Source organism: Arvicanthis niloticus, chromosome 4, assembly GCF_011762505.2.
Source record: "Arvicanthis niloticus isolate mArvNil1 chromosome 4, mArvNil1.pat.X, whole genome shotgun sequence".
NCBI classification, from domain to species: Eukaryota; Metazoa; Chordata; class Mammalia; order Rodentia; family Muridae; genus Arvicanthis; species Arvicanthis niloticus.
The window spans coordinates 12,985,865-13,007,521 of NC_047661.1; the positions used below are offsets into that span (position 1 = coordinate 12,985,865).

Below are 21,657 nucleotides of genomic sequence, written 5' to 3' on the forward strand. Positions count from 1 at the left end.
CATAAAGCAGTATCTTAACAATGTGGAAGTCAGGGGTGGGAGAGATGGCTCAGTGATTAAGAGCACCAACTGCTCTTCCAGAGGACCTGAGTTCAATTCCCTGCAACCACATGGGGCTCATAACCATCTGTAATGGGATCCATCGCCCTCTTCTGGTGTGTCTGAAGACAGGAGCAGTGTACTCATATATGTAAATTTTAAAAACCTACATTGTGGAAGTTATAAAAATCCAAATGTCATCAGTGTTGTCAACCCAGTTTTGGGAGGGTGGGGGCGCATGACACACACCTTTTACAAGAGTTTTTAGGAACAAGTACCTGATAGTAATTAACACAAGACACTGCCAGGGCCACAAGGTCACACAAAGGCTGTTACAGGAAAAAGATCGCTTTAAGTCTGAGGCCAGTCTATGCTATGTGTTAAGTACCAGCCCAGCCAGAAACACATAGCAAGATTTATCTCAACCCCATATTCACCACTACCACCCAAAAGAAAACCCAATATTCTTTAAAAGAAAAAACACAAAGTTATAGAAAGAAGATGGGGGGGAGAGGGGGAGTTTTAAAATGGGAATCCGTCTACAGCCACAGCACACTCACTTGAATGATCGTGGCCAATATATTGACATAATTGCTCTCAGTCTGGTAGAGCTCCTTCGCCACCTGCCACCTGGCTGACTGCTTTGGAGGAACTGGAGTAGAACTTCTAGAAGACTTTGCACAAGACTTCGGTGTTTCTGGAAAAAAAGAAAGGTTCCATCAGAAGGCAGATCTAAATGTGACACAGACATCATAAAGCACCGCCAGAGATTTCCGTTGAAGTAAAACTTCCTCATGTGGTAGAGCCAGAAAGGTCACCGATTCAGAGATGAGAATATGGGTCAATGGGAGACCGTTCACCTGGCACATGTGAAGTTCTAGGTTCAACCCCAATGCCAACTAAACAGCTGACAGCTTACAAGTAAATAACCCATACGATTCAGATTTACCACCGTCACTACAGTCAAGGAAATCCCTCAGTTAGAAGAAACTAAACGCTGAGGACAGACAGGTAGAGACCCTAGACTGGATCTTAGACTAAAATACAAGACTTTCTTGTTGTTGGGGGAAAAGGAAGATTAGAAATCAGGACATAATTAAGACAACTAGAGAAATCTAAAATACTACAGAACGCTTCATGCTATTAATGTAATAAGTTTATTATAACTGTTACACAGTTATTTACAAAAATGTCTCCAAAGTAGCTATAGTAGTGCAAGTCTATAATCTCTATTATTCAACATGCTGAAGGAAAGTCACGAGTTCAAGGACATTCTGGGCCACACAGCAATATTCCCCTTCCCGTCTCAAAGCATGAGCTGGTAATGTAGAGGAAGGGCACTTCCCTAGCATATGTGACAATTTAAAAGCCCTTGACTTCATAGTATTCTGTACTAATAGTCTGTACAGAATACTATGAAGTCAAAGGCTTTTACTTTCTGTATCTTAAATCTAGAAAATACTATGTATTTACAGACGAAAGAAATGCTAGTAATCCTAACAGGGTTACCTATAGGAGTCTTTGTCTGTTCAACACAACGTGACAACACACTCCTGACTTCTCTATCTATTCACCCTACCTCACTTTCTCTGTGACCTCTTATAACTGTTGAGTATTAAGATTAGCGCAGGTATGGTGGTACATGCCCATAAACCCAGTGCTTGAAGAACGGGGTCATCAGCAGTTTAAGAGTAGCCTCAGCTACATGAGACCTTGTCACAAAAAGAAAAACAAAACCAATATGTGTCACTCTTCAGCTACAGCCCTGGACAATTTATAACTCCCCTGTTCTAAGTTCAGTGGCCTGTAAGAAAGACACCACCTTGTACAGTAAACAATCGTCCAACAAAAGCATTACTGTGCATAGTTGATTGCTTTACAGAATTTATTTCTCTTTTCTGGGTTTCTGTGACTTTGTTTTTGTTTTGAGGCCGAGTCTCATAATGGCCAGACTGTTTCGAACTCACTTTCTAGACTTCATCTGCCCAGTCCTGGAATGACAGGGATATATCACCTTATCCAGCTATGCTCAGCTTTTGTTTTGAACAGTCTTGTTTCCTCAACTAGACCAAAGATATTAAGAGAAAAGCCTTTACAGTTCATTCACTGTAGCAGGGACTTATTCTATTAGTTATTCCAGTACACTCTGTCTTAAAGATTAATTCCATGAAACATGAATTACTACCTCCATAGTGAATGCTGGACTCGGGTGTATTGGAGATATCCAGGAGTGATCCAATAGAAAGGGAATGCTCGGCTGAGGGCCGCTTGCGGGGAGGGAAAGGAGAGAGGTCGGTCTCCCTGGAGAGCTGAGCCAGGGTTTCCTTCAATCTCCGTCTTTTACGGTTGCTGTTTGGAGTACTTAGAGAAAGCAGAGACACCGATTTCTTGAGTTCAGGAGTATTAGCCTGAAATCAAAAGCACAAAGTGTTTAATTCAAAGTGTTTAATTTTACTATGATGGTTCTTACAAAAAGGAACATGGAAAATACATCTCAACTGACAAAACCCCAAATTTTGTACACTAATTCTTACAATCTTATAGTCTTCTAGATAATTCAGAAGCTTTATTTAGAACGTTAGGAGCCATCCCAAATGTCATGACAAATATTATTGGAGTAGTGTGTTACTTTTGAAATTCACAATGATTGTCATAATAATTAGAAAAAAATTTAAAGACAGCTGTAGGATATTTGGAATAATCCGAACACCTCTCTGGGTGTGTTAACTTTGCATAATAAGATTATGAATTTAAAGAATGCTGTTCTGTTGACCTTTGAGGCTGCAGATAATCCTGATAAAATTATCCATGGCCTGAGCTCAGTATTTCCATTTTGGACAAACCTCGGGAATGGCATATATAGCTTGATCAGGCTAGCCCTTCTTGTCCTGGGAATACTTTTATTCCTTCCTGCCCATCATGTTAAAGCTTATCTTTAACAACATCAATATGTTGGCAGGCAAAGTACATGGCTTAAACCTGAAAATGAACCCCCCAGACAAAGTTATTAACTTAACAGGCTGGCAAGCCAAGGACGGGTACAATTCTGCACAGAGCCTTACTAACCTAAGATAGAAGTGAATTGCCTTTGATAATGCATATTCCATGACCGGTAAGGAAAGCATTATTGTCAGAACAACCTAAGACAGGCTCAGTCTTGTTAACAAAATAAAAAAGGGGGAGAGATTGAAAGCCTTTGGGGCTACTTGACAAGAAGCTGACATGAGCCAAGGACAAGGAGCTGCTTGACAGGAATATGACATTGGCCAAGGACAAGGAAGTAGACTTCAGGCAGGAATCTGACATTAGACTAAAACAAAGAAGTAATTTCAAGCAGGAATCTAAATATTAGGTCAGAACAAAGAAGTAATTTCAGACAGGATTCTAAATTTTAGGCTAGAACAAGGAAGCATGCTTTAGACAAGAAAATGATTTTTGGACTAGGACAGGGAAGTAGGCTCAAATACTTTGGTCATCCTGATAAGCCTTTAGAAACAGTGATCACAGGAATGTTCATGTAACTGGGTTTAATGCCTTGCATTTTCTTTGACTATTTGTGTTTATTGTATTGCTTATTCCTCAACTATTGACATCTATTGTATTGCTAGACCCTCTACCTAGAACTGACCTTATTACATGCATGTAATCAAAATGGTATAAAAACATAAAGAAAGAGGGGTATAGAATAGGGGGTTCTAGGGAGGGAAAATGGGGAAAGGAGATGATATCTGTACTGTAAATAAATAAAATATCCAATTTAAAAAAAAAAAAAAAGTGGTCCAGACACCACCATAGGTGGCAACCCAACACGTTTTGGTTCAAAGTACCTTCTGCATTGAAGAAACATTGCTTAGCTTGTATTTTTACTAGCTACTCTTTCTAGAGCATGGACTGAGAAAGGATGAGTCACACTTCTTTTCCTTGTGTCTCACAAATAAGCAGTGAGGGAACTGAATGGATTTCAGTATTTCCTAAAAATATTCCAAGTTCAAATAAGAGTTTGAAGAGCTCTCTCACTACATCTAAAGCATATTTTAAACCTTAAAGAACTTGAGATCAAGCGTCTAAATAAATGTGTATATATGCGTGTGTGTATATATATGTATATGTATAGATGTATAAATAATAGGTATCTATGTATGTATGTCTGAATATTTTCAAATATTTCTCACAAACACCTAGATAATACTAATTATACCATGCTTTCTAAATGTTCTGGATACAATAGTATCAATTCTGCACAAATTCACAGAAGCAAGAGCAAAAACATACCTTCTCATACAAATACATAGTTTCTCCAGCACGAGCATCCATCTGAATGCTTCCCCAGAACCACTAAAAGAGAAAAATATTTTAATTAAGATTTTAAAAGGACCTTAGCAAAGAAGCTATAGTATTGTTAAAACTAATTTCATTCTGGAGTTACTTGCCTCTTGCTTGACAACAAAAAGTTTCTTTGAAGGTTCAAATGGAAGTTCCTTTACTGTATTCTCCTCAACAATAAGGTGAGTGCACCTTTCATCCCCAACTGGTAAATAGCTACCTCCTAAAGAGAATAGGAACACAGACAGATCAGCCAAATAACTATTCTCCATCTCCAAAGCAGCTATTTATTATAAAGTGGTTATTTATATAATATCAGTTATTCCTAACAAGGACTTAAAGGGGTTGTTTTGCTCAGTTCAGGGTACAGTCCATTGATGACGGGTAAGCCATGGCAGGAAAAGCACAAGGTAGCTGGTCACACCACAATAAGCAGAGACATAAATGCTGGCATTCAGCTTACTTTCATCTTTGTGTGCACAGAATGGTACCACTCACATTTAGGGTGGGTCCTCTACCTCCATTCACCCAGTCTAGAAACTCCCTCCCAGATCTGCTCAGGTGCTCGTCTCTGGACAATACCAACCACCACATGCATCATGTTCGCTGACCTTGCATTTCTGTCATTTCTTCCATACTGTGTTTCTCTTCATCTGAAAATCCCAGGAAACTTAAAATGCAATCTTGGAATGGAGGGACTTTAAATTCATTTCTAAAGTCATCAACTGCTGCACAGAAACACCTAAAAATAAAATGTGCACTTCTAAAACCAGCTTAGATTCCATCAGCTAGGCAAATTAGTTTGTGAAATCAGTAATTCTCAAGGTCTTAGAACAATGAACAAATACATTTATTGTAAATATTTTACATAAAGTCCTAAGCAGTTGGTTTTGGTTTTGTCTGAGGAGGTCATCCGGGATGCCGCTTAGTAGAAGTTGAAATTAACATGTACAGGCCTGGGAGTCACTGCATCTGACAAAATAATCACACACAACCTCCACCTCATTCAAATGCTGGCTGGGCATTTGAAACTCTGTAATACAGACCTTCTCCAATTTCATGAAATTTTACATAATGTTCATGTACCATAGCAGACAATGCACAACTGAAAGGTTAGCAAAAAAAGAATAAATTTTAAGGACCAATTCAAATGTTTCTAAACATAAAGTAGGAAAAAAAAAAAAAAACCATAATCCAGATATCTGAAAGCATTACGCTAGTAAGTGATAAATTTTAGAACTTTATGATAATGGAAACAATGTATTGGTATGTGTAAGTGTATGTATAGGTGCTACAGTGCAAACATGGAAGTCAGCAGATAATGCCCACAAATCTAATCTCCCGTCATGTGAGCCCTGGAAATCAAACACAAGTCACCAGGCTTGGTAGCAAGTACTTCCACCTACCAAAGTATCTGGACTGCCCAGTTGAATTTATTTTACAAAACTCAGCCCCATGAGAGCTCAGCAGGTAACAGTACTTGCTGTGACTTCCAAACCACCTAAGGTAAGTCCCTACAATGCATATACAGTATATGGAGAACACAGTGCCCCTCCAACCCCCAAACCTGTGCTGCAGCACGCATACCCACACATACAATCAGGCACACACAAAGTCCTTTTAATTCTGAGACATGATTTTACAAAGTAAAACCCAATGATACCAAATCTTTTATTTATTTTAATAAAACCTATGTCTTATTTATTTTATTATTATATATCTATTATAAATAGATTATTTGTTTTATAACCTATGTTTTATTCCCTAAGCTATTCAAAGAATTCATGTTTTCTATACTACTTACAAATTTAGTTTTTGTTAGCACATGGCTTTATCTTTAAAACAAATGTTAACTACACTTTAAAAAATAAGAATATGTTGGGCTGGAGAGATGGCTCAGCAGCTAAAAACCCTGGCTGCTATTCCAGGGGCCCAGATTTGACTCCTAACACCCACATGGTAACTCTACTTCTAGGGGATTTGATGCCTGACACCTTCTGGCTTACTCAGACATTGTATACATGTAGTACAAAAATATTCACTCAAGTACACAAATATACAAAAACAAACACACAAAAGACAAATATTTAAAAAAACAAACAAACAAAATGAACATGTTGAATCCACACAACTATGGATTCCTAAGCACTTACTGTTCATGGCGTCTTTCCCATGCTTTATAAATCCATTCTGGCCTCATAATTGGAGTACCCAGGCTCACAGCAACCTAAGAATATTAACACCAATTACAATGGGTTTTTTCATCTTAAAAAATAGGATTCAGGGAAGTGCTTCTAAAGAATATGTATAAAATTATAGCAGAATGTTACATTATATTTTGTTAAACTTATGGTGACTTTAAAATAAGTTCCATGGTCCCCAAACTTTTATTCTATTTTCTATAAGTATAGCTCTTTGATTTCTCCTTTTGTTCGGCTCACACCTTGGAAGTACAGGCTAAAACAGGACTGCAAAAGAAAACAGGTAATGACTGTCAAGCAGTGGACCATGCCAGCAAACTTAGTAAGGCTGAATTAGAAGCTCGGATTAGAAGCTCGCCTGCTTCCGAACAGGCCCCTGTCACATGACCATACTCCTTACAAAGGAACATGGCCTATGGTCACATAGGCCACAACAGAGTTCTCCATGCTAATGAGGTATCTGAAAGTTTAACTAATAAGCTTCCTTTCTCAGACATCCTTTCCTGCAAAAGTTATTTAATCTCTGGTCCACCCTGAGGAGATGGTATAAAACCATTTTCCACACTGAACAATCAGTCAACAATCTGAAACCAAGGACTATCGCTCTCATCAAGAACCACCATGGGGAACATGGAGAAAGCCTTTGTCTACAGAGCCTCACCATCTAAGTCTCCTAAGAAGGTCCCTCTGCACTCCCAGACTCACCACCACTACTGAGCTAAACCTGAGTTCCCCATTCCCATCCTCCACAGCCTCCTCCTCGACTTCCAGCGGCATCTGGATGTCCAGGAGTCTGAGATACCCTGGCCCCAGCCTTATCGACCCCCAACCCTCCGTTCCCTACTCCTCTGTGTGGTTTCCAACAGTGACTAGACACTCAGGAGTCGGGGAACCCCAGCTTCAGCCTGACACAGCTTAGGCTGCACTTTCCGGCCCCCTGAGCAGTCTATTGGTGGAAACACGATACCACAATTATGTCACTAAATTCATAGGAATATGAACTTTTTTTAGGAAAAGGTCTAGAGTGAAGAGAAGCAAACATCTCTAACAGCAGTGCTCAGCCTGGGTAGAGCAGGGGCAGAAGGATGGCTATGGCACTGTAGCTAGCACCAGGATCTCTGACTCTGACCTTGATACCATTAAGGCAAATATGAAGTCACCTATGTGTGATCTTGTAGTTATCAGAATAGAATACTCTTGCTGTATTACTTAATATAGAATAATTTGTTTTACAATATTCCAATCTTGAAACAAAGGTATATTACTTAGGTTTTATCAGTAGTGCACTTATTACTTATATAGTACTTATAGAATGGACAATGAAACGCTTCCCACGTACAGCTAAAACTGACCTGCAAATGAATGACCTTCACAACACAAGTGTTTGAACCTAGGAGACTTTGATAGTTTGTATACATATATTTGGGGTGGAGGTAAGTTGTCATAACTACGGTACTACTGGACTGTTTGACATTTAATATACAATTAAAGACAAGTAAGATTTCTCTTAACAAGTTATTTAGAATACTGACATTTACAAAACCAGAAAACAAGTGTTTATCTGAGGTATGAAGTATAAACGTAGTAGCCCTCAAGAATTGAAACCAAAGGTTTAATAGAACTGTAACAATAATTGCACAGTATAGTACATACAGACAACGGCAATGAACTTAAAATGACTCCAACAGTAGCTTTTAGGTATATTTTACCACAATAAACAAACTGTAAGTCCACTAATAACACTGACCAATATTACTTCCTCTAAGTACATAGGAAGAAATAAGGTAATGAATTTAATTTTCAAATGTACCTATGATGCTTCCAGCCTATCATGCATATAAAAATGTGCGCACACATACACACACACTCACACAAACACACAAAATTAAAGGAAATTTCTTACATAAATACGCTGAGAATGTTGACAATGAATGAAAAGTTCCTGTTAAGATAATTCAACTAGGATCAGTGGTTAAGAAGTCACCATGCGCCGGGCGGTGGTGGCGCACGCCTTTAATCCCAGCACTTGGGAGGCAGAGACAGGCAGATTTCTGAGTTCAAGGCCAGCCTGGTCTACAGAGTGAGTTCCAGGACAGCCAGGACTAAACAGAGAAACCCTGTCTCGAAAAACCAAAAAAAAAAAAAAAAAAGAAGTCACCATGCAGTCCCCAAAGCCTACGGAGTGGAGAAAACCTATCCCTGCATGCTGTCTTCTGACCACATATGGGCCATGGCACAAGCACACACCCACATGTAAACACAGACAGACACAAAATAAATCAAGTACACAACTCACCTGCAGCTCACAATAGATTCCTACCCTAGGAAGTTAGATTCAGCTGACACAGTGGCATAGTACAATAATCCCAACACCCGGGCTGAGGCAAGCAATCATGAGTCTGCCGCTAAACTGGGCTACATGGGCGGGAATGGTGATGCACACCTGTAATCCCAGCACGTGAGAATGGGGTTCTTGGGTTTCAGGGCACCCTGGCCTAGCCACTGAATTCCAAGACAGCAAGGGTTACAAAACTAGAGACCCTATCACAAACCACAAAAGAAGACCCTCTCTTGAGAGAAAAATATAAAATATTTTCTCCTTTTTAAAAATTCTTTTTAAGAAAACATAGAGGCAATTTACATATTCAAAGACACGGGCTTGTTTTCTAAGAGGACCATGTGAAGTATCTGTCCTCACAGTCCTTGACCTAGCTGTCACTGCTGGTCATACAGCTTTGACTAGCAATACCATCTCCCAACCACCCCTCCCATCACACAGCTCACATCTAACTTCAGCCTCACTCAAGGTTTTGGTTTTGAGATAGAGACTTACCTAACACAGGAAAAGACACTACTCCAGTGACTCTCCTGTTTCTACTGTCTACATGCTGGGATTGCACCCATGCACTACCAGGACAGGTATGCGGTGCTCTGAACTGGAGTCCCTCCATGTGTGACAAGCAAGCACTCTATAACTAAGCTGTGTCACAAACCCTCTACTGACATTCCAATGGCAAACCTCCATCTGATCCTCAAAAGCGGTACAATCAACAGAAAAGTGACGTTATTAAACCCAAGCCAGGCATGGTAGATCATGCCTATGAGGGAGATGGGCAGCGGAAACAGGACACTAGTGAGTTCAAGGCTAGCCTGGACTACACAATCATTTCTAGATTATTCTGGACTATAGCATAAGACCATCTCAAAATAAACATTACAGTAAACATACTATACTGAAAAAACGACAATAGTAAGCTTACATACCCTAAATTTTTCTCCTTGTGTACAATTTGCCACCAGATGTGTTACTTTGGAATTACATTCTTTTCGAATAACTCCACCCATATGATGAACCAATGTCACCAATTCGACCTCAAAAGAAAAATTAAACAAAATTGATTTTAATCATTTGAACAAAATCTGTACTTATAATTCATTTAACATTAAAATTTACAAAATTTTAAAAAACTTTTAAAAGAGTAGCTTGTTATTGCTACAGGTAAATCTATACAAAGATAAACAATACACAAGTATTAAGTTAATAGACACCCAACTCTAATACTAAAGACCCGGATTTGTCATTTTCATTTAATCACCTTATTTCTCTTTTTTACAATATTGGGAATTGGAGCCAAATCTGTATGTATACCCACAAACAAATATCATTATTTTTACAGTTTATCTTATTTATGTGCCTGTGAGTATGTACATACACAAGTGGGTACCCACAGAGGCCAGACGCAGGCGTTCCCCCAGAGCTGTATTACAGGGAGCTGAGAGACGGGGCACGGATGCTGGGAACCAAACTTTTGCTCTATCATGAGCAGCAAGTGTCCTTAACCACTGAGCCATCTCTCCAGCCACAAAATATTGAGTTTTAATATCAGGTTATATAACCTCAATATTCTCCCCACAAAATTACAGTAATACTCAACTAGTTCCAACTTAGGAAATATTGTGAACCAAAAAAGCGTCTATGACTTATTTATGGTGGTAAAAATACTAAAGCTTGGCTTCTAAAACAATATTCATTTTTTGTAAAAAAAAAAAAAAAAAATTGAATTAACCAATGTAGCTAATAATTAACAAGAGAATAAAATAGTTCACACAGTTATAGAACTTTCTATTAATTCACGGGCCAACTATCACTTACAAAACATTCTTTTTTTTTTAACTTAGGAATTTCTTTAAAATTTAGAACCTGATAGTCAGCATTTTTAATCTGGCAAGACTTTTTAATGAAGTCATGACACAAGGAAGAGAAGGAAAGAAAAGAAAAGAAAAGAAAAGAAAAGAAAAGAAAAGAAAAGAGAGAGAGAGAGAGAGAGAGAGAGAGAGAAAGGCAGGCAGGCGGGAGGGCATGCAGTTTAACTCTGTATTACTAGGCCAGTGTCCCTGCAGTGGCCTTATACTTACGAGCTCCTCCTTCTTCCTGAATCCAGTGAAGCAGAGCACCAGGTTCAGCATGCTCGTGCAATACAGCGGCCGACAGGAAAATGGCAAGGGCTGGAGGACACAATTTCGAAGCCATGAGCTTCCTTTTCAGTTAGAATTTAGAAAACATTCCTGAAGCTTACAGATTTCACTATTTGCCAATTAACTTTTCAATACCCAAGGTTCACACTCACATATACACACAAACATAATGTTAAAAAAAGGGAAAAAAAATCAATAACTTTCCTAATTAAAGTCTTATGATAATGGCTATGGTAGCAGTTTTAAGTGGAAAGAAGGGTTACGTGTACACTTTCTTGGAAGCCAAGTCTCATGGAATAAGCCACCATACCCAGCAACAACAAATTATTCTAAGTACCACATGCACGCAATAATTAACAGCATTTTCTAATTATAAATTTTCAAAGAATGCATTAATATAAATGTATTCTTGAGATGATAAACATACGTTTCTTACCTCTCCCCTTTGTGCACAGTTGAGTATAACTGGTGGTCCAACAATCCTACAATCGGCCTTGTATAAGTCATTGAAGACAGAATTCTGGAAGTCAGTGACTACAAATATATTCTCAAATTCTGGAGAATCCAAACTTTCAAATTCTTCCATTGAGTTCATCGTTACACAGGACACTTTCATTTCCTGGATTTTTTCATAGTTATTACAAATAAAAATAATTCACAGGTCATATAATATACGACTCCCTAAAAATGACTCCTCTATTTTTTGACATCTTTTTAGAAAATTTAACTCTTAAAGCCTATAATTACCAACATAACATATAACAGTGTAGAACCTATTTCTCTAATTTATATGTCACATATTCCCATATACATTAAGACCTTACTGTTAAGACATAAACAAGGTTCCATGACTCGGGCCTATAAACCACCTAGCATGCATAAGAAGTTCCAGATACTAGAACACCAGAAAATTTCCTTTCTGGTATTGTAGTTTTAGTTTTTGGTAGTAATGAGGACTGAACCTTGAACTCAAAGCATGCTAGGCAAGCACTCTCCCCATCAGCTATTGTCACAGCCTTTATTGTTTGGTTTTGGAGGCAAGTTTTGACATTGCCCAGGCCAGCCATCTTCCTGGCCTCCGCCTGCTGAGTGATACGATTACAGGCATGAGCCACTAGGCTACACTGTTTAAAAACATTTAAGTACATGCATTCTGATATACTGCATCAGTTATATGTCCACCAATTTTTATTTGGAACAAGAAAAATGATAATCTACACATGCAGATATGTTCAAAAAAAAAATCCCCTGACATTTAGTAAAAGTTACTGATTAACATTTTCATTTCAATACACACACTGTAAAGAGATACCATGAACCAAGTTCAAGTTGGCCGCATTAGGACACATTTATGATATACAAAGGCATATCTTATTAAAAGTCTCTTCACTTAAAAAAAAAAATGGGCCAGATGTGGTACTGCATGCCTTTAATTCCAGCACTTGGGAGGCAAAGAGAGGCGGATCTGAGTTTGAGATCAGCCTGATCTACAAAGCAAGTCTAGGACAGCTAGAGCTACACAGAAACCCTATCTCAAAAACAAAACAACAACAACAAAAAACAAAACAAAACTAAAGCGCCTACATAATTCCTGTGTGAACATAAGAGAAAAAATAACTGAATATATTAATAAATTATTTGAGCTTTAATTTGAAAGAGTGGAGTTATTGGTCAAATCCTCTATCCCTGAAATTCTTATGTTGGAAGCTAACCCAAGATGAAAAATGAAACCTTATCTCTCAACGTGACTGTATGCAGCTGAGACAGTGAGGTGTCCAGGGTGGCCCTCATCCAGTCTGACTCAGGTGCACCTAAGAAACCTGAACATAATAAGCAGCAGAGACGGATTACAAGGCCATGCAGGAAGCCATATGCAGACCAAAGGACGCTGGCACTGATTTTAGACTTTCTAATCTATCGATATTATTCATGCAGTCTGTTATTCTTTGTTTGACCAGCCCTAGCAAAGTAATGTAACTGAAGGCCAGGGCGTTAACTCAGTAGTAAAATGCTTGCCCAGTATGCATGAGACCCTGGATTCAATCTGACAAAATATAACAAATAGTGATTATTATGAAGACAAACTAAAGAATTTACATACTACAAATTTTAAGGCAAAGTAATTGATAATCACTGCTCATTGTTGTACACTGGAAAATATCAAGAATTTAAACGAAACATAAAATTAATGGAAGTACTGAAACACTTAAGAAAATTATCAGACCTTTGTACTCATTACATCCTTTTCTTAAATAGCAAAGTCTCTAAAATTTGAATTTCTAATAGAAATAGATGCTATGATTTTGAAGTTCTGAAACAAGTTGATTCTAAAACAAGCTACTTCCAACATTTCTAATTCAGAGTGCACAACACAGCTCATGGCTGATTCCAGTCACCAGAGTGAGGTAATTCAATCGAGGGAAGTGAAGCATGCCACATGCAATGAGATGCTTGACCTACCATATTAATAATACTTTTTATTAATTTTTCATCCGATTTTCCAGGACAACTTTCTTTTATCTTTATAACAGGGACTTCCATTATCTTAATAGTCTGTAGAAAAGAGACTTAAGTGTAAGATTAAGAAAGGTAGGGACGTATTTACAAAGCTGGGTGAAGAGTCTCTTTAGACATGAACAACAAACCCAACTCCTTACCTTTAAGGCCTTTAGAAGCTCTTCTTGTTTCCCAGCTTCCTGCACCATTATCACTCTTGCTTCAACCTGAGGCATTTCTTCTATTAGGATGTAAAATGTTTCAATGTGGTTATGAGGTACCAACAGCACAATTAGTAATTCCTAGGCCCTCTTTCTAGCTAAAAAGTCTATGTCTGAGGAGAGCAGAATATTCCCAGAAGTTAAAACAACCTAACTCAGAATTTCCTACAAAAATGTTTGACCATATATCACTTTTTAAAAGGCATACAACACTAAAGAAACAATTCCCTGTAAAGAAGCATTATGAAGCACGACCCTCCTCCTTAAAGTACATGAAACTTAAGAAAACATTACAAAGCAGTTAACCACAAGCAGCTCCTCACTTAAGCATGAATAAACTCCAGCTTAACAAGGTTATACGAGGGAGGCTGCCTCAATATAAAGAAAGCAGTATCAACACTAAGATTACATTCCCTTTTTCAAAGTGAAGAAACATTTTAACCCAAATGATAGACAAGGAATGTAGACATAGACCCTTAATTGCTCAATAAAAATTCAGTAGTAAGAATTTTATGATTTAATTAACAATTGTGTGTTTTTAAAAGCAGGTATTAGCTTACCATCAACAGCTGAAGTAGACGCTAGGCACAAGTTTTCCTTGGACATTTCAATAACTTTAGAATCAAACACTGAAGAGTCTGCCAAGCTAGTTATCTCAGTAGGAGATGGTAACACGCTGTCGTCAGCCATTGTTTGCACTACTTTGCGTATGAAGACTGAAACAGTAAAACACAATCACTGAGCAATAAGCTTTAGAACAGTGGCTCAACCTCCCTAATGCTGAACCTTTAATACAGTTCCTCCCCAACTGCAAATTTACTTCATTGCTACTTCATAACTATAATTTTACTACAGTTATGAACCATACCATAAATATCTGATATACAGGATATGTGCTGACCAAAGGGATGGAGACCCACAGACTGAGAGCCACTGACTTAGACCCTGTACTTGTGGATCTAGAATTTGTAAGCTGGGCCCAGGAGGTGGGGTAGATGGTCATGCTTATATAATGTCAGCACACAGAAGGTGGAGGTACAAACATCAGGAGATGAAGGCCATCCCTGGAAACATGAATTCAAAGCAAATGTGGGGTACAAGAGCCTGTCTCAAAACCCCCATGAGCCTAAGTTTTCTTTTCTATAAAATAAAACTGCTCAGGCATGATTTATAGAAATACAATAACAAAGTGCATGAAAAGAACACAGAAAATTCCCTACATACAAAAGGTACAAATATTTTTCTACCTTTCTTCTACATCTGTCTTCAACCCTATATTTCTCCTACAAAATGTCTACACAACATCTACCTACCAATAACCCTGGCTCTACTCTTCAACTTGTCCTCCTGCCCAAAACTCCTGTCAGTATCAAATCAAGGTACCCCAGTGTCAAATTCTTTCTATGCACCAGCAATGAGTTTCTGAGTGGTTTTCAAGCCCAAATTGCAATGTGCTTTATAACTAACTGCATATTTCATGGTGATCAGCTCTACGGAGCATGCCCAAGTTCAATCATCACTCGACTCCACCTTTATGTGGATTCTCAGAATCTTTCCAAGGACACTGTACAGCTTATATATTATTGGTACTTTTATATTAATTCGCAAATATCTCCAAGATTTGACAAGACAAATAAATATAAATTAGTACTGTACCTGGAGCCACAGACATTAATAATTAATACCTGTACATAGCAGGCAATTATTATTACTGCCCTCTCTACTTGGAGTCAGTGACTAATTTTCCCTATCCTAGTTCCGAATTGCAGGCGAAATTCCCCCACAGGATTTGAACAAAACTAGTACCACTATAAATCTGGACTATGAAAGAGAGCTCTTTTAGAATTCTAGGCCCTAAGCACTGGACAGTTGAGCAAACAGGGCAGAAAATTTAATTGAAGTACGGAGCTTGAGTTGTCTGGAATGCTGAAGGATCTGGGTTTATACCTAACTGGACTAGGAGATAAATATCTTAAATATCAAGCAAATAAAACCAAGTCTCATCTTTACCCCAGAGCTTAATCTCACTTTACTCAAAAGTGTCTGATCCACTTCTCCCTAGTTTAGATTCACAAAGTAATCAAAGACTGCTCAGATTCTTAGTAGAGAAACAGTTTAAGCTGTCTGCTCCAGAGAAACAGTAAAGTACAACTCTCCATTTCTGGGTGGTGATTCTAGGTATATGGATACACAGTATAGACCTACACACAGTTGTAAAACTCAAGATACTTAAGCTAGACACCTGCTTCCTGGCTCCGCTCTGCAGGAAGTTAAGTCTCAGTTTCCATGTGAAGGAAGCAGCCATAGTACTGCAACTCAAATGGAGGCTAGGATAGAAACTCAATAGGTATTGAAAGGACAAATAACTATTCATTTATACAATATTCATAACTCCATATTGTTTATTGTCTTATCCATGGCAATCATCCTCAAGGTCTCTAAAGAAGAGTTCCAATAGTTGTCCTTATTCAGAAGCAATGACCAATTTCATACAGCAGTTTTCCTACTTCTCCTAAAACTCATTTCCAGTATAAAATACAAGGCTCTAAGTCACTTAAAGAAATGTCACGCCGGGCGGTGGTGGCGCAGGCCTTTAATCCCAGCACTTGGGAGGCAGAGGCAGGCGGATTTCTGAGTTCAAGGCCAGCCTGGTCTACACAGTGAGTTCCAGGATAGTCAAGGCTATACAGAGAAACCCTGTCTCGAAAAACAAAAAAAAAAAAAAAAAAAAAAAAAAAAAAAAAAAAAAAAAAACAAACAAACAAAAAAAATGTCACAACATAATTACTTCTATAAACATTCGGCTAGCTACCCATAAATCAGTTTCTTGTTCAGCCACCATCAAAGAAGCTTGAACCTGGGAGAAAGGAGAGAGCAGGAGGGAGGGGGAGGGAGGGAGAGAGGAGGAAGGGAAAACAGGGAGAGAGAAGAGAGGAGAGAAGGAGGGAGGGAGGGAGGAAAGGAAGGAGGGAAGGAGGGAAGGAGAGAAAGAGAGAACTATTTTCAACTTTTAAAAAGTGCCCCCTTTAAAAAAATTAAGAGCCAGGTGTAGTGGCATATGATTTTCATCTCAGTGCTTGGGAGTCAGAAATGGGTGGAGTTCTGAGTTCAAGACAGTCTAGTCTATACAGTGAGTTCTAGGAAAAGCAGAGCTATAGTGCATCCCAGCCCAAACAAACAAATATACATAAATGTTTAAAGGGAACAAATAAGTAGATATGCATTTTAAAACAAGGAAACTGCAAACATGGTAGAGAACGCCTCAGAAGGCAGAGGCAAGAGGACCTGACCGCTGTGAAGTTGAGACTGCTGCTCTTGGGATGAGATCTGGCAATGTAACCCATGCTGGCCTGAAATTCATTCTGCAGTCCAGACTGCTAGGAAACTCATCATCAATACTCATGTGTCAACGCTCCAGAGACTTGGGATTAAACGTTCACAAAGCCAAGCTAGGTTCAGAAAGAGTTTAATAAATCAAAAAGCCCAACCATATGCTCTGGGCATAGTAGTGACAGGAGGGTCACATGAAACCTCTTCTCAAAAAAGCCAAAAATAATAATGAAATGGTTAGAAGAACACAGTACTTTATCTAGACCAAAACTTCACCTAAGAAGCTCCAATTCCTAACTAAAAGGTTAGTCGAAAGAATTTTGAATGCTTCCAGTGGTATCAGCATGGTCTTGATCTAATCATTACGCAGTGTATAAATGTACTAAAATATACTAGGGCTTGAAGTGTAATGTAGTGATAAAGCCTGGAAGATTTTCAGAGTTCAATCTCCCAGACCCAGAAAAAAAAAAAAAAAAAAAAGTCAAAATACAGCCTATAATTATGTGCAACTATGTGCCAAAGCTTCTATGAACAATGAACTTTTAACCATACCTTAGTTTACATGACCCTCTTTAAAAATCACCAGTTGACTGATAATATACTGTATGGCCTAGTGGCACAGACCTAAAATTCCAGCACCCACAAGACAGAGGTAGGAGATACACAACTGAACCCTTTCTCACTACATCCCAAAACACTGAAAATACTTAAATGCATAGATCATTTCCAAAACAGCTTCATAATATACAGCAAAAGAGCTACGTGGTACACTAGAGACACAACCAGCACCCATCACTGCAAACTGAAATGCACCTGCCACTTTCTTCCTTTTCACAGATTCTCGAGACTTTTTAAAAAGAAACACAATGGAATCGGGAATCGTAAAAACAGCACGTCTTTGCCTCGGGATGTGATTCTGCGGCAGCGTACATGAAGTCATCCGCGCGCGCCTCAGAAACCGGGCAAGGTGAAAGTACACCTGTAATCCGAGCCTTGAGAAGAGGTGGAGGCAGGCAGGTAGAGTTAGTTCCGTGTCTCCCTGGGCTCCACAATTCAAGCCTATGCTGGGGTACCTAAGACCCTGTCTCACAACACATGGATTTATTTAAACAAATAGTCATTTTAGCTTTTCTTTTAAATAAACTCATTTTTTTTCATAAAAACGTCATCCAGAGTAAAGAACTAAAATAAAACCACAATAGTGAATACGTTATTGATAATAGTGTGATTAGCGATTCTCACCTACGTAGAGCTCAATATTTTACAGTCACTATCTTAAGTCTTTCCCTTGCCATTATTTAACCTTTGCAGCCATCCTAAAAGGCAAATGTCATTGTCATATCCAGTTTGTGGCTAAGAAAGTTGCTCACACAGCAACCCCAAGCAGAGTCTAACTCTGAGGGCGCTAAGCTAACCACTAACCACACACATCTGTGGCCAGGAAGGGGCGGGGCGGCCTGTGTCTTATATTTAAAAATCGAAAATCGGAATTCTGCAGGAATTCCAGAGGGAAACCACAAGACAATCAAGGCAGCTCGGGGCTGCAGCGGGCGGGCGAGAGAGCAGGCAAATCCCGGTCCCAACTGCGCCCTTCACCCTGAGGCTCCCGACAGAAGCAGGATAGGAGGAGAACCCAGATTCCCGCAAGGGAAGCCCGGGACGAGAACAGAGGACAGGAGAGGAGGCGGATGCTCGGAAAGAGGATGAAGGGGAGCGGGACAGACAGGTACACCGCCGTGGGAGCTCACCGGCGGGGACGCCGGCCTTGGTCGCCACGGCCCGTACGCAGCTCCGGGCTCTCGAATACCTTCCCGTCCCACACTCACCCCGCAGTCCTCACCGTGCTCAGATATAAAAAAAAAAGTAACCACTGCGGCGCAGTCCTCGCTTATCCTTCTCAAACACTGAGTCTCCTCACTGACGCCGCCATGGCTCGAGGGAGGCTACCGCCTCTGATTCAAAAAACCCAGCGCTCTCTCTAAGAGCCATGCTGATTGGCGCGCGCTGTCAACCTCCTTTTGATAGGGTGGAACCTCGGGCGGACTGCTGATTGGTCAATCTCAACGTCCGCCTCCAGGAGGCGCCGGCTGATTGGCTGGGCTTGTGTTTCAAATAAGCTAAACGGCTGGAGGGTGTGAACGTCAGCGGAGTGCCCGGATGTAGGCTTGAGGGGGGCGTGGCTTCGCAGCGCCTCTAGATGGAGCAGGTGTTTCTGTGGTTACCGCTTGTTTACTCAGTAAACAGCCCGTTTCCTGATGAACTGTCTCTACCATCACCTCCAACTTCTAGAAAAAGTAGCAAGCACCGCAAACCATTCCCCTCTTACTAGTTCTTAGATTTTATTTTTGAAGACAAGCTTGCATCTGAGTAATTTAAAAAAAAAAAAATGTGTAAGGAGATTTTAGAATCGCCTGAGGTAAAATTGCTTCTCGGTGGGTTGCCCCACCCCCAGCGTAAAAATGTTCTTTGAAGTCTAGAAAAGAAGTGATCTTTTTTGTTTCCTAGGATCGGTATTTCTATTCTGAAATTTGTTTCTAGCTGTAATGTTCTATAATACAATCACTTAAACATACACCTCTAGCTGGGTGTGGTTTCAAAGCCCGTGACCCGACATACTAAAGAGGATGGGGCTGGAGGTGCAGGACAAAACCAGCCTAGACTACCCAGGAGACCTGCAAAACAATTATTTTTTTTTTCTTTCAAAACAAATCCCTACCAACTGTTTGGATCTGTTGCTAGGCCCTAAATCTCAATTAGAGGTTTTTTTTTTTTTTTTTTTTTTTTTTTTTTTTTTTTTTTTGCTTTTCCGAGACAGGGTTTCTCTGTGTAGCCCTGGCTATCTTGGAACTCACTCTGTAGACCAGGCTGGCCTCGAACTCAGAAATCCGCCCGCCTTTGCCTCCCAAGTGCTGGGATTAAAGGCGTGTGCCACCAACGCCCGGCCTCAATAAGAGGTTTTTAAACCACTTTTTAAATTTAGATTTATTTGTTTTATGTGTCTGACTTTTTTTCCTACATGTATTATTTTCCCTGAATTTATGTGCATCTCCTGAGTGCCTAGTGCACTTGGAGGTAAGAAGTAGGCCAGATCCCCAGGGATTGAAATTACAGAGGAATATGAACCACCATGTGGTTGCTGGGAATCAAACCCAGGTCTGTGAAAGGAACAAATGCTTTTAACCACTGAGCCAACTCACCAGCTCAAAATCTACTTTAAAAACAAAAGAACTTCTTGACAACCTTAGCAGCTTGACAAGTCTATGATGAATTCATAGAATGAGTAAAACAGTCTAAAGTCTTTGTCTGTTTGGTTGGTTTTGGGTTTTTCTCCCTACCAGTTTGTAAGGCCTGCTATTCACGAGAGCTCAGTACTAGCCTTTAGGGCAGAAGAATAGGCCTTGAAATTGCCCTCGGAAGTGTGCTTGCAATTTAAACTTGGGTGTGTCTGGCATTCCAAACATTCTCCTCACTAAAATACTTTAAGCCAAAGACAGCCCTGCTTCCTTTGTGCACACAGTGCCTGAGGAGAACAAGCTTCCCACTCTTTCGGGTGAGAATGTAGGATCTCAGTGCAGGAAGGTTATGTTAGCCTTTCTAAGCTGGGGCATCACTTTGCTGAGAAATGGAGAAGAGATACTATCTTCACTTGCAGGCTTTTATTTACTCAGCAAGTCTATATTAGCTGTAAGAAAGCCACTGTACTTGCTTGGGGGAAAGCATGACTAAGGTATAGATCCAGCCTGTCAGAATGGAGGGGACTGAAATGGTACAGGCTTGTAACCCCATCACCACAGAATGGGGAGCTACAGTTCTTGGGTACATACTAATTTCCAGGCCAGCCTGGGATCTGTGAGACCCAGATATATGTGTATATATATATATATATATATATGTGTGTGTGTGTGTGTGTGTGTGTGTGTGTGTGTATACGTATATATATGTATATATATGTATATATATATTGGACATAAAAATATAAAGGAACTCAGATATAACAGATGGGTGTAAAGATCGCCTAATATAGAAAACACTACATGGGAAGTGCTGGATTTCTAGAGGAAATGCTGGCAGGGAGCATTCTAGATGATTGTGTGAGAGACGATTGCTGCCAAACTGTGCCCGGCAGAGTGCAGATCCTGGTGAAAGGAAGAAGCACCATCCTCAGTCTTTGAAGCCATACTCTGGGGAGTGGTGGTGGGGGTGGGGGTGTTGTCTTGTGTTACTTGGAGGTCAAAAGAAAACTTTCAAGAGTCAGTTCTTTCCTTCAGCTGTGGGTTTGAGTAATCTGACTCAGGTCATCAGGTTGTATTGCAAGCGCTTTTATACACAAGGCCCTCCTGCTGGTAGTTTGAGGAGAAAGCCAGGGAGGGTTGAGAGAGTGGCTCAGCAGTTAAGAGCCCTTGTGGCTCTTGTAGAGGACCTGGCTTTGGTTCTAAGTATCCACATGGTGGTTGAAAGCCACCCCAATCCAGTTCCAGAGGATCTTACATCTTTGGCTTTTGTCTGACGGAATATGAGCAGCAGTCGGGCACGTGGGATGTATACTTACGTCCAGCAAAACACTCATACAC

General features: G+C 39.8%; 1 protein-coding gene across 4 annotated transcripts in view; it reads right to left on the bottom strand.

The window, feature by feature from the left end:
- The window catches only part of Ect2 (epithelial cell transforming 2), a 55,618-nt gene extending 36,509 nt beyond the window's left edge, over positions 1-19,109 (bottom strand). Inside the window, exons 1-13 of one of the 4 annotated variants that reach the window (XM_076932198.1) lie at positions 18,927-19,056; positions 14,317-14,472; positions 13,697-13,776; positions 13,500-13,592; positions 11,476-11,658; positions 10,980-11,069; positions 9,828-9,935; positions 6,516-6,589; positions 4,974-5,104; positions 4,470-4,585; positions 4,312-4,374; positions 2,225-2,447; positions 600-736 (exon numbers count right to left, since the gene is read on the bottom strand). In XM_076932198.1, the coding sequence (XP_076788313.1) occupies positions 600-736; positions 2,225-2,447; positions 4,312-4,374; positions 4,470-4,585; positions 4,974-5,104; positions 6,516-6,589; positions 9,828-9,935; positions 10,980-11,069; positions 11,476-11,658; positions 13,500-13,592; positions 13,697-13,776; positions 14,317-14,446 (1,428 nt within the window). In that variant the 5' untranslated portion in view covers positions 14,447-14,472; positions 18,927-19,056. Of the gene's footprint in view, positions 1-599; positions 737-2,224; positions 2,448-4,311; positions 4,375-4,469; positions 4,586-4,973; positions 5,105-6,515; positions 6,590-9,827; positions 9,936-10,979; positions 11,070-11,475; positions 11,659-13,499; positions 13,593-13,696; positions 13,777-14,316; positions 14,473-18,912 lie in introns of all 4 variants that reach the window. The other 3 variants (XM_076932199.1, XM_034500852.2, XM_076932200.1) reach the window with 3 other exon arrangements.
- Positions 19,110-21,657: the final 2,548 nt, after the last annotated feature.